General features: G+C 45.8%; 1 protein-coding gene across 1 annotated transcript; it reads right to left on the reverse strand.

Moving 5' to 3' along the window:
- Positions 1 to 4,037: 4,037 nt before the first annotated feature.
- tmem9b (TMEM9 domain family, member B) lies at positions 4,038 to 11,531 on the reverse strand. Its single transcript, XM_084309192.1, has 5 exons — positions 11,280 to 11,531; positions 10,916 to 11,007; positions 10,398 to 10,506; positions 7,133 to 7,267; positions 4,038 to 6,760 (listed from the first exon to the last, which is right to left on the reverse strand). Exons 1-5 carry the CDS (start codon positions 11,358 to 11,360, stop codon positions 6,605 to 6,607), a joined length of 573 nt encoding a protein of 190 aa, XP_084165318.1. The 5' UTR covers positions 11,361 to 11,531; the 3' UTR covers positions 4,038 to 6,604.
- Positions 11,532 to 11,916: the final 385 nt, after the last annotated feature.

An 11,916-nucleotide genomic window follows, 5' to 3' on the forward strand; every position in this document is an offset into this window, starting at 1 on the left:
TAGAAGTTCTTAAGGATCTTCTGACTCACTTTGAACTTCCTTAGCTGCCGTGCCTTCTTCACTACACTGTCTATGTGTGTGGTCCATGACGCCTCCGGCGTACTTGAAACTGTTCACTCTCGACTGGTACCCCGTGGTTTTGCTGACGTTCAGGGAGAGGCTGTTCTCCTGCCACCACAGCACCAGGTTCTCTACCTCTCCCAGGTAGGCCCTCTCGTCGTTTGCAGAGATCAGGCCCACCACAGCTGTGTCGTCAGAAAACATAATGATTGTGTTGCTGTTGCGGCTACATGGCGTAGTGGGCAAGGCGCTCGCCATGAAATCTGTAGACGCTGGGCTTGCCTGTTCGAGCCCAGCGCTCCACATTGCTTTCAGTTTAGCTGGTCGTCCGTACTAATACACATTGGCCGTATTAGGGGGTGGGAAACTGATGGGTGGGGATCGGGCGTTGTGGACAGCGACTCCTACAGGTCGGTTGGTGCGCCTGCGCAGTAGAATCAGGAAGTGTCGGGGGCAGCGTGAGCCTCCCACGCGTTACTCCTCGCCACTGAGAGATCGAGCTGCGCAGGTGAAAAGATGCGACTGCTGTTACCTCAAGTACCGGAGGGGACTTGTGCTATGTATGACTTAGTCCACATTGCAGCCGGCTTGTGGGAGGCAAGAAACAGCGTTCGTGACAGGGGAGGGTTGAATTGGATGATACGAAATTGGGATGGGAGAAAATATAGAAAAAATGGGAGAAAAAGTGGATACAAAAAAATTATTGTGTTGCTGTTCTGCTTTGCCACACAGTCATGCGTGTAAAGCGAGAGGGGGGGGGGGGGGCGGGGGGGGGGGGGGCTCAGAACACAGCCCTGGGGGGCACCTGTGTTGAGAGTGATGGATGAGGAGGTGCAGTTACCTGCTCACACCACTTGGGGTCTTCCTGTCAGGAAGTCCAAGACCCACTGACAGAGGTCGTAGTTCAAGCCCGGTCTCTGAGCTTGATGACGAGGTTGGAGGGGACTATGGTATTGAATGCTGAGCTGTAGTCAATAAATAGCATTCAGTTCCCCTGCCTCTTGTCCAGGTGTGATGCTGCCGTGTGCAGCACATGGGCTATGGCGTCCTCCGTGGACCTGTTGGAGCGGTATGCAAATTGCAGGGGGTCCAGGGTGTTGGGGAGGGAGATGTAGCCTTCACTAGCTTCTCAAAGTACTTCATGGCTATTATATATATATATATATATATATATATATATATATATATGGAGGTGAGAGCTACAGGGCAATAGTCATTGAGGCAAGCAGGCGTGGGTTTTTGGGGTACAGGGACAATAGTGGACTTTTTCAAACAGGGATGACAGACTGTTCTAGGGACAGGTAGGTTGAATATGTCAGTGAATACTGGGGCCAGTTGGTCAGCACAGACTTTTAAGACGCGTCCCAATTTCGCCTCGCCAATTCTCCCCTCCCCTGTCTCGAACATTGCTAGACTATGCCTCCCACTGGTCGGCTGCAGTGAGGACCAAGCCTTGCATCACGTGTCCCCTCCGGTACACGAGGAGGCAGCTGTCGCATCTTTTCACCTGTACAGCGCGATCTCTGTGGCGAGGAGTAACGCGTGGGAGGCTCACGCTGCCCCCGATGCTTCCTGATTCTGCTGTACAGGCGCACCAACCGACCTGTAGGTGTTGCTGTCCACAACGTCCGATTCCCACCCACCAGCTTTCCCACCCCTAACACTGGTAATTGTGTTAGTATGGCTCTAACCCAGCATCTCCTGCGTTAGTGACGAGCGCCTTGCCCACTGCGCCACTTAGCCGCCCCAGAATTTAGCTCATTTGTCAGACACAGCAAACATGTGTTTTTTTTATATCACAATTAATGTTGTTCCTACCAACATTCTTGGTAAGAAATATCAAGGTGTTTCCAGTCTGTCACTGATCATCTGATCTTACTTGTCATGGTTGGGATGAATGAATGAATGAAAACTTTATTTAACAGATTGCAGAATGAGTACAATATAGTACGGCTCAATACACACAATTGTTAAGGGGATGCAGACCTGAGAAAGACGTTTGTCTTGTTTCCATCAGGGTCCCCCATTTTCAATTCATATAGACATTTATGACATACACAACATACATGACATTTATGGCATAGGGACATATAGGTGTTTAGTAATGATACATTTGTGACATAAACGGTATTCAAATATACAGTACTGTTACCCCTAGATCCTGACAGAGTATATACATATGATGGGGAGGGGACTGTACATTAGGAGGGGGTGGGTGGGTGCGAGAGAAATATACATACGGCGGGCAGGGAATATATACATGCAGTGGGGAGGAGACTGTCTATTAGGAGGTGGTGGGGGTTTTGGGCATTTACGGTGGCCAGTTTCGAATTGCAGCCTCCCGTAGGTGCTCTTTAAGAGCGGTTTTGAATGTGGGTAGGGATTCACATTCCTTTACAGCTTTGGGTAGGGCGTTCCACATTGATGTGGCATAATTGCGAAACGTGTTTAGTCCCTTGTTTGAGCCGAATCTGGGTTTAACATGATTTGTTGAGCTTCCTCTGGTGTAGTGGTTGTGGTATTCACTGACCTTTGGGAAGTATTTTGACATGTACATGGGTACCTTAGTCGTATAGTGTATCTTGTAGACCAGGCCCATTGCAAGTTGCTGTACTCTGTCGTCTACTCTAAGCCATCCTAGGTTGTCAAAGTGGGCAGGGGTGAGGTGGGTTCTGGGGGTACGGTCAAGTAGTAGTCTGACTAGTTTGTTTTGTGATGTTTGTAATTTTGTTTTAAGCGCCTTTGAGGTGCTTTGGTACCATGAGGTGCATGCATAGTCGTAGTACCCTTGAATGAGTGCTCCTGCCAGAGTCTTCAGGGTATTCTTGTTTACCAGAGAGGAGATCCGGTACAAGAATCTAGTTCGTTGGTTGACTTTTTTTATTACATTGGATGCCATTTTGTCACAGGAAAGATTTGCCTCTAGGATGGAACCCAGGTAGGTAATTTCGTCTTTCCTTGTGACAATATTTTCACCCACTGCAACTGAGAAGCCGTCGGTCTTGCTGAGTTTGTTATTTGAACCGAAGAGAATGGACTGTTTTGCCCATGTGTAATGATAGTTTGTTATCAGCGAGCCATATGCAGATTTTGCCTAGTTCCGAGCTGAGGGTTTTTTCAACCTGCAACTTGTTCTTGTCAGAGACCAGCAGGGCTGAGTCGTCCGCAAACAGGAACAAGTTGCAGTCACAGGCTGACGACATGTCATTTGCATAAATTAGGAAGAGTAGCGGTCCTAGTATGCTTCCTTGTGGAACACCACAGCTCACTGTGAGGGGGGGGGATAGAGTACCGTTTACCTCTACCATCTGTTCTCTCCCCTCCAGGTAGGATTGCATCCAGCTCACTGATAAGCTATCAAAACCAATTGCTTTTAGCTTGTCAATCAGAATGGAGTGATTGACAGTGTCGAAGGCCTTTTGTAGGTCCAGCATGACCATGCCGCAGTATTTGCCCGCGTCCACCTCTTGTTTGATGTGGTCGTTCAAATAGAGGAGGCATGTGTCAGTGGAGTGGGACGTTCTGAAGCCAGATTTGAATTCGTAGATTAGATTTTTTTCCGCCAGGTACTTTTCGACCTGTTCGTAGACTATTTTCTCCATGAATTTCGAGATGGAGGTAAGAATAGAAACAGGGCGGTAGTTGCCTGGGTCTAATTTGCTGCCCTTTTTGTGCAGAGGGGTCACTCTCGCAATTTTGAAGTCCTTGGGGACGTGTCCCTGTTTTATAGAGAGGTTTATTATGTGTGTGATGACTGGGGTGATGGCGGCTGCTGCGTCTCTGAGGAATTTGGAGGGGATGTTGTCATGGCCAGTGGCCTTGTTAGGTTGGAGGGCTTAATAAGCAGGCGATATGGAGCAAAGATATGATAGCTAGTAGCTACAATATTGGCTATAATCCTATCTTTTAAGTGGACTTTGTGGAGACATTGGTCAGGCATGCAAATTGCAACATAGTTCAAGACACTGCAGACAAAATCACAAATATTACAGAAATTTATTTAAAATGTAAAGTTAACATATAGACACATTAGTCTCCAAACAGTTGTTCTGTGACCCCCATATACCATACATACCAACCACACATCCCGGCTATTGAAATAAAACTTTTTACAACTCAGCAGGACAGATGGTCATAACACACCAATTCTGTTTAACAGATAAAACAATTATTGACAATATATTCATGACGGAGTGCTTCATATAACAAAGGTTAAACGGATCAAATGGAGACGAGCAAAGGCCGAAAAGCAAACCAACATGGAACAGAGAAAACTTGTTGTGGCAAGTATTCCGGTCCGACTTCAGTAACGTCAATCGTGGGGCGAACATGACCATAGATATATATAACTAGATGGTGCAAGACGAAGTCTCCAGTGTGGTTCACCGGTGGCCATCTTGTCACAGGCAGCACGCCCACTCATAACATGAATGTCTATGGTGCATGTACTATTGAAATAACCATAGCTTGCTCAATTTTCAACCGATTTACAAACGGTTTGGTTTATTACAAACGTTATTAATGTGGCTATGATTCAGGATGCTTGGACATGTTGAAATAATTTTCATGAAAGTTCATTATAAGTATGCAGTATGATAACTACATCTCTGATGTTTATAACAAACCAAACCGTTTGAAAATCGGTTGAAGATTTAGCAAGCTATGGTTATTTCAATAGTACATGCACCATAGACATTCATGTTATGAGTGGGCGTGCTGCCTGTGGCAAGATGGCCGCCACGTGGCACTGTCAGTCTCCATTGGCCAGCAGAACGGGTGAGTCATCTAGCATTTACATGTCTATGAACGTGACGACTACCTTTACGCTGACAATAAGACATTGCATCCATTTCTGCTATGGGAGTAATTGATAATAGATCAAAAAGGTTAAAAAAAAATTCATTTAATGCAAATTTACACTAAGCAAAGAGTACCGACACCAGTAATAAAATATTAAATTGCCTTTGTGATTGTGGCATTGAAAGATGGTTGAAAATAAATTCATGAACAATCTAGCGGGAAGCGCACATCCGATTACCTTCAAGGCAGGTGCTGGACCAGTGGAAGACTGCAATTAAACATAGATGGCCTGCACACTGTAGATCCCTTATATTGTGTGCAGAACTTCTATATTTCATGAAAATAAATTCATACAAGATGTTTTATAAAACGTGCAAAAAAAAAATAAACTGATTCATACATTTACGTTTTATACCAATTCCAATCATTTGTGACTGAAAGAGCATCCGAGATCTGGATTTGTTTTAGAGAGAAGAAAAGACAGAAATCTCGAGATTACATCTGACATCTGCCATATCTACCTTGATTGTTTCATCCAAATCCAGTGGTGACTTGGCACGAACACAGATTGGACAGAAGGTAAAGATAAAAATGGGCATGTGCAAAATGGACAGTACTTTCCCGTTAGGAAAGTGAAAATGACAACACACTGTCTGCAATATAATTTGATCTGCTTTAAAGACTAACTGGTCATTTTCAACCTATTCAACTCTATTTTGCCATCTGGCATTACGCCGATCAATTCTGAAGCGATCTCGTCAAATGGACTGCAACCTAGTGAACAGTGAGGACTTGCACGGAACGATTGTGTAGTTCAGTCTTCCGACATGGCTCCCTGTAACATAGCAACCGTTGTTTTGTACAAGAGTCGGAAGCGACAGCGGTTGCCATGTGTCGATATATGAGAAATACATCAAGAAAAAGATAATAATTTGGTGTCTTATTACTGTATCTTGTATAAAAGTCACAGTAAAATAGTAATATCGTGCTTTTCCCGTTTCACCTCTACCACTGCATAGAGATTAGGCATTTTCTTTTGAAAGTGGTTATCAATGGTTACAGGCAGCCATACTGGAAGAAGGAGAACCACACAAACACTCCGTGCAAGACCTCTTGTGTTCTGATGGGCACTGGAGTCTATTGTGTTCTGATGGGCACTGGAGTCTATTGTGTTCTGATGGGCACTGGAGTCTATTGAGTTCTGATGGGCACTGGAGTCGACTGAAGCTCTCCCTGATGCCACTCAATCCAACGGGGAAAAACCGCAACAACAGTCAAAAAAGAAACCTCATAAAAAGCAGCCAAATATGTATTTATCTCTCAGATGACTGGAAGGACATACTTTCTGGTTTTGGTAACATTCTTTGTCTGTTGCAGCACGGTTGCCCCATTGGACCGAATTACAGCCAGTTGGAATCAATATGATGCCAGATGATAGAAAAGCAGGGTCTAGGTTGAAAATAACAGCAATTACCATTTAAGTGTTAACAGCTCAATTCCAGGTCTTGGTTCATACAATGGCAGTATCTCTGCGCAAGGGATCTGTAGGTTACAAATCTCAAAAGATCACTTTATCATAATCACTACCAAAATACACATCGGATCACGTTTCATTTCATACAAATGATAAATGAGAGTATAATTAGAATGCTCGGGAGAGGATATGAGAAGGAGATTCAGGGCTCTTGTCACAGTGTTTTTTTGCTCTGCCCCAACGGCTCCTAGGGTTTCCAGGGGAAGCAGACTAACTGAGCACCACATGGCGGTCGAACACAGACTTCCTCTGTTCCTGGACCTGCCTCCTCCAGCGCTGCTGGGCGTGCTCCACTTTGTTCAGCATGTTGGGTCGAGAGTGCGACTGGGACAGAACGTTGTGGGCGTTAGCGAAAGGCTGCTGGTCCTGGAAGCAGAAGGGAAAGCGAGAGAGTCAGAAGTCACGAGGAGCAGAATTGGCTATGTGGGTTTGATAGCTCTTTCTTTGACAATCAAATAGAGGAGGTCATGAATCTAAATGTTACTACTGTAGTGTCGTTAAATATCACATATAAACTTGGAATAGGTTGGCTTCTTCATCATCATCCTCCCTCACATTCTGTACTTCATTCTGGGTCAGGACTTCACGCAACTAGGCAACCTTCCCTGCTCTCTCCTGATTATTTGACTATGCTCAACTGGTGTCCGTCAGCAGCACAATATGATGTTACTTTTTCACACGACTTGGGGGAGAAATCCACACCATTATATGCTGCTATGGGAGAATTGTAGCACATACCCCGACATCGTCGTCATTTTGGATAAGCTGGGAGTGTCCAAAGAGACGCCTCTTCAGGATGGGCTCCAGCAGGGTCAGGTAAACCATGTAGAGGAGCAGCAAGCCCAGGATGGACAGGTACACGATGATGGTCCCCTGGACAGACATTTTACAGCAGGGTTAAGACCAGCTGGTGGCCCTCGTGTTATGAGGTGAAAATACCATAAGCGAGGGGGAAAAAATGCTCGTCAATTGGGGCGCGACGTAATGTAATGACGTGGAATTGGGTTCTTGGCTTTATTATGACACTACCCTGGTTGCGTGAATATTAAAGGCAACCAACTTGTGTTCGGCTTTTCTCTGATTGGCCGCGCCCCCCCCGCCCCCACGCGCAGGCAAGCGCAGTCGTCCCACGTCCCAAATGAAATCCAAGGAGCGCGCGCGAGCGGCAGCGCGGGCAACCAACTTGTGGCTGCTGTTCCAACGCACTTGTGTTGGGCTGCGGTAGCAGTGGAGCGCTATGAAATGCGCTGAACTAGAAAGCGTAACATTATTATGTTTCACGTTTTTAACAACCAACTACCAGATTCACTCGTGTATAAACAAAGCCCATACAGTTATGAAATGCGCTGAACTAGAAAGCGTAATGTTATTATGTTTCGCGTTCCATTGATTAACGCCATTACCTGCTGTACTGTAGGAAGCAGAGGTACAGTAAGTTACAGTAGGTGTAGGTTACATGTTTAATCAAAGCCCATACAATTTTTTAGATGAATGTTTGTAGATATAATATAGAAAACACATCATTATGATATTGTCAGAGGGAGAGGCATGACTTCGCGACAGCCATATTAGACTCACTGTACATCAGTGTGGAACTGTAACGTTATATGTTATTTCGCCCGTGGAGGCTGCTGAGCCTGAAGCGCCAGCGGGGCGACGCTGTGGTTTATACCCGGCTTTCGTGCGCCGCCGCCGGCTTGATACAGCTTCAGCAGCAGCAGCGGCGGTGCTCTGTTGTAGGAAGCCCTTCAATGACAGCGGCGCGCTCTCATATTTTGCGAATGCATAAACTATATCTTAAATTATGGCTATGTGTCTAATATGGCTGTCGCTTATCAATGACTTCGCGACAGCCATATTAGACACTCACTGTACATCAGTGTGGAACTGTAACGTTATATGTTATTTCGCCCGTGGAGGCTGCTGAGCCTGAAGCGCCAGCGGGGCGACGCGGTGGTTTATACCCGGCTTTCGTGCGCCGCCGCCGGCTTGATACAGCTTCAGCAGCAGCAGCGGCGGTGCTCTGTTGTAGGAAGCCCTTCAATGACAGCGGCGCGCTCTCATATTTTGCGAATGCATAAACTATATCTATATGTGTCTAATATGGCTGTCGCTTATCAATGACTTCGCGACAGCCATATTAGACACATCGCCATAATTTAAGATATAGTTTATGCATTCGCAAATATGAGAGCTCTGTCATTGAAGTGGGTGGTGGCAGCATTACTAACAGTAGCGATTTTTATTGTTTTGTCATGACCAAACATAATCCCAACATAGATAGGAGGTGTACTGTATGTCAAATGTCGGTCATGTGGTGGAAGAGTTTAGTACAGTCACACAACAGAACACCGCTGTAGTACAGTCACACAACAGAACACCGCTGGTTCGACCAGCGCTTCTGCCGCGCCGCAAGGGCGTGTGCTAGTGGATTGATTGATTGGCCGTGTGGCCAATCAGAGAAACGCTGAACGAAAAGCTGAACACAAGTTGGTTGCCTTTAATATTCACGCACCCTGGTTGGCGGCGATGCAATATTCAAATTATTGTTTTTTTTTTTTTTTTTATTATCTTTCTTCCCCTCCTTTTTCCCGATTTTTCTCCCATCCCACCCTTCCTGGTTGTTGCATACTTTCCCCTACTGTTGGTCCGGGAGACCGGAGACTGTCACATGCTTTCCTCCGACGCATGTGCAGCCTGGGGCAGGCCAACCTGGCCGCGCAGGTTCTCACCGGGGAGAGTGTAGCGTGTGGGAGGCCACACTATCTCTCCTCAGTTCCAACCCTCGCTGAGCAGGCGCCCCAACCGAACTGTAGGGGTCGCTGTCCACAACGCCCAGGACCCACCCTTCAGCTTTCCCACCCCCTGATACAGCCAATTGTATCAGTGCGAGAGGCCAGCCAAGCTGATAGCAACGCCGGGAGCTGGATTCGAACAGGCGAATCCTAGTGTCTCCCGGTGTTGGTGACGAACGTAATCTCCGTGCGCCACCTGCCCCCCCAAATCATTGTTTGTAAAGTGCAATGTTTATTATAACCCCAGCACTGTTTACATGTGGCTTTTCCTCAACCTGAGCTACGCAATCTGACATGCGATTGCATTTGCAGACGTGCCATGCAAAGATTAAGTTACCTTGCAGGTAGGCCTAAATTAAATTAGGTAACTCATAGGAACTATCATTTTGGCATGGCAGGTCACATTCAAATGCAATCTCAGGTGTCGTTTTTTTTATCCACTTTTTCTCCTTATTTTCAATTTTTTCTCCCATCCCAATTTCGTATTTTCCAATTCTCCCCTCCCCTGTCTTGAACGTTGCTCGACTATGCCTCCCACTGGTCGGTCGCAGGGAGGATAGAAGCCTTGCATCACGTGTCCCCTCCGGTACACAAGGAGGCAGCCGGTCGCATCTTTTCACCAGACAGCGCGGACTCTCAGTGGCGAGGTGTAACGCATGGGAGGCTCACGCTGCCCCCGCCATTTCCTGTCTCTGCTGCAGGCGTCCCCAACCGACCTGTAGGAGTCGCCGTCCACAACGTCCAGATTACCACCAATCGACTTCCACCCGCTACCTCTGCCAATTGAGATAGTATGACGACTGGCACAAGCCGCAGGCAATGCTGACACCGGGATTCGAGACCGGAGTCTCTTGCATTGGTGACGAGCGCAATCTCCGGTGCGCCACCCAGCCGCCCTAGTTTGAGGAAATTATTATAAACATTGCACTTTACAAATGATCTGACTAAACATTGCAACTTCCAAGGTAGCGAAATAACAAAGCCAACACTGTAATTTCACGTCTTTACATTAAGTCGCTCACAATTGGCGAGCATTTGTTTTCTGGTCTATGGTAATTTCACCCAACCTCATAACATACTACCCAACAGCTAGGTTAAGGCTCTATTGCATTTGGATCGCTATACAAAGGGCATACTACTAGGCATGTAGCCATGTACACATCTCTTCTTTAGTTAGTGCATTAGTGCATCCACACACACACACTTACCTTGATGGTCCCAGAACTTCTCTCTTCATATTTACACTCACAACGTAAACAATACGCCTCCACATCTTTCCCATCGACTGGCATGGGTTCAACCACATGAAGACAATTGCTTAAAAAAAAGAAAGAAAAACAAAGTGCAGAGAGAGGATCACATGGCCAGCCAGTCAACAAAATGTATTCACATTTAATGTAATGTTAGGTAATGTTATCAAACGTGGCACAACATGTAGATGTAGCAGTACTGTCCATCTATCTGTATGTCGTGTATGTCATGTTATGATGAATTGAAAATGGGGGACCCTGATGTAAACAAGACGAAAGTCTTTCTCTGGTCTGCATACCCTTAACAATTGTGTGTATTGAGCTGTGCTGTACTTAGCCCCTTTCGTGACTGCAACCCAGGGGATTCAAAAGCCCCTGGCTTGCACATCGCAGTCACGAAAGGGGCTATACTGTACTGTCTGTACCCATTCTGCAATCTGTTAATAAAGTTTTCAATCAATTCAATCAATACATACCAGTCTTTAAGTGATACATTTTGTTTGTAGATTTGCCCCTTGACCTCTCTGTATGGCGGACAGATGCACTTACACCGAATGTCTTCAGAATTCTAGTGGGAAGGGAAAAAAACATAAAGCTATACCCTCTTAGCTTATGAATCATCAGAGTCTGGCAGACATGTTAGCCTAACGTTAGCATCACGTCACCAGCTTTTGGTGGGTGACAAAATATTAGATATTGCGTTTAGCTAAATTCAGCTAAATCCCATCAGTTACGTTAGCCATCACTCAACGAGATGGTTTCATGGCGAAAGTATGAATTATCATTATCACCACTTAGCAGGTACAGCTAGCTATAGCTCGTTGGCTAATCGCCAGTTACCTTCACAGCCTCCGCCTGCTGTGTGTAGAACAGAAAACAAACAAGGAGGGAGAGGAGCTCGATGGCTGCTCCAGACTTCATCTTCTCCTCCTCTGTTGAAGTTCCAGGTCCGCTTCGACTGGAGAAGATAAACAAACGCCACCAACTTGAGTTATTATTTTTAAATATAGCTTCTTGCGTTACGTTATCGCTGTCTGCTGCCAACTGTCACCAAGGCCAGCTAACAACATTAGCTTCCGATCAGCTGATCAGGCGCTTTGGTGTCAGCTGACCGGTAGTTTCCGGAGCTCCAAATGATGCCTTCGAGTGATTGATTGATTGATTGAAAACTTTATTAACAGATTGCTGAATGGGTACAGTACACTGCAGTACAGCTCAATACATACAATTGTTAAGGGGATGCAGACCAGAGAAAGACTTTAGTCTTGTTTACATCAGGGTCCCCCATTTTCAATTCATAGTGACATTTATGACATACACAACATACATGACATCATGACATTTATGGCATAGGGACATACATGACATACAGGTATATAGTAGTTACATTTGTGACATACGATATGCAAATATACAGTACTGTTACCCAGAGATCCTGGCAGAGAGTATACATATGATGGGTAGGAGACTGTTGTAC

The sequence above is a fragment of the Notolepis coatsorum genome (assembly GCF_963971535.1).
Source record: "Notolepis coatsorum genome assembly, chromosome: 2".
Classification (NCBI taxonomy): Eukaryota; Metazoa; Chordata; class Actinopteri; order Aulopiformes; family Paralepididae; genus Notolepis; species Notolepis coatsorum.

Excerpts from the sequence above, each read along its gene's own strand:
- tmem9b (XM_084309192.1), bottom strand. The coding sequence starts at position 11,360 with ATGAAGTCTGGAGCAGCCATCGAGCTCCTCTCCCTCCTTGTTTGTTTT. Across the intron at positions 11,008-11,279 it reads AGCAGGCGGAGGCTGTGAAG|AATTCTGAAGACATTCGGTG; the intron begins GTAACTGGCGAT and ends CCTTCCCACTAG. Across the intron at positions 7,268-10,397 it reads GAAGTTCTGGGACCATCAAG|GGGACCATCATCGTGTACCT; the intron begins GTAAGTGTGTGT and ends ATGTCTGTCCAG.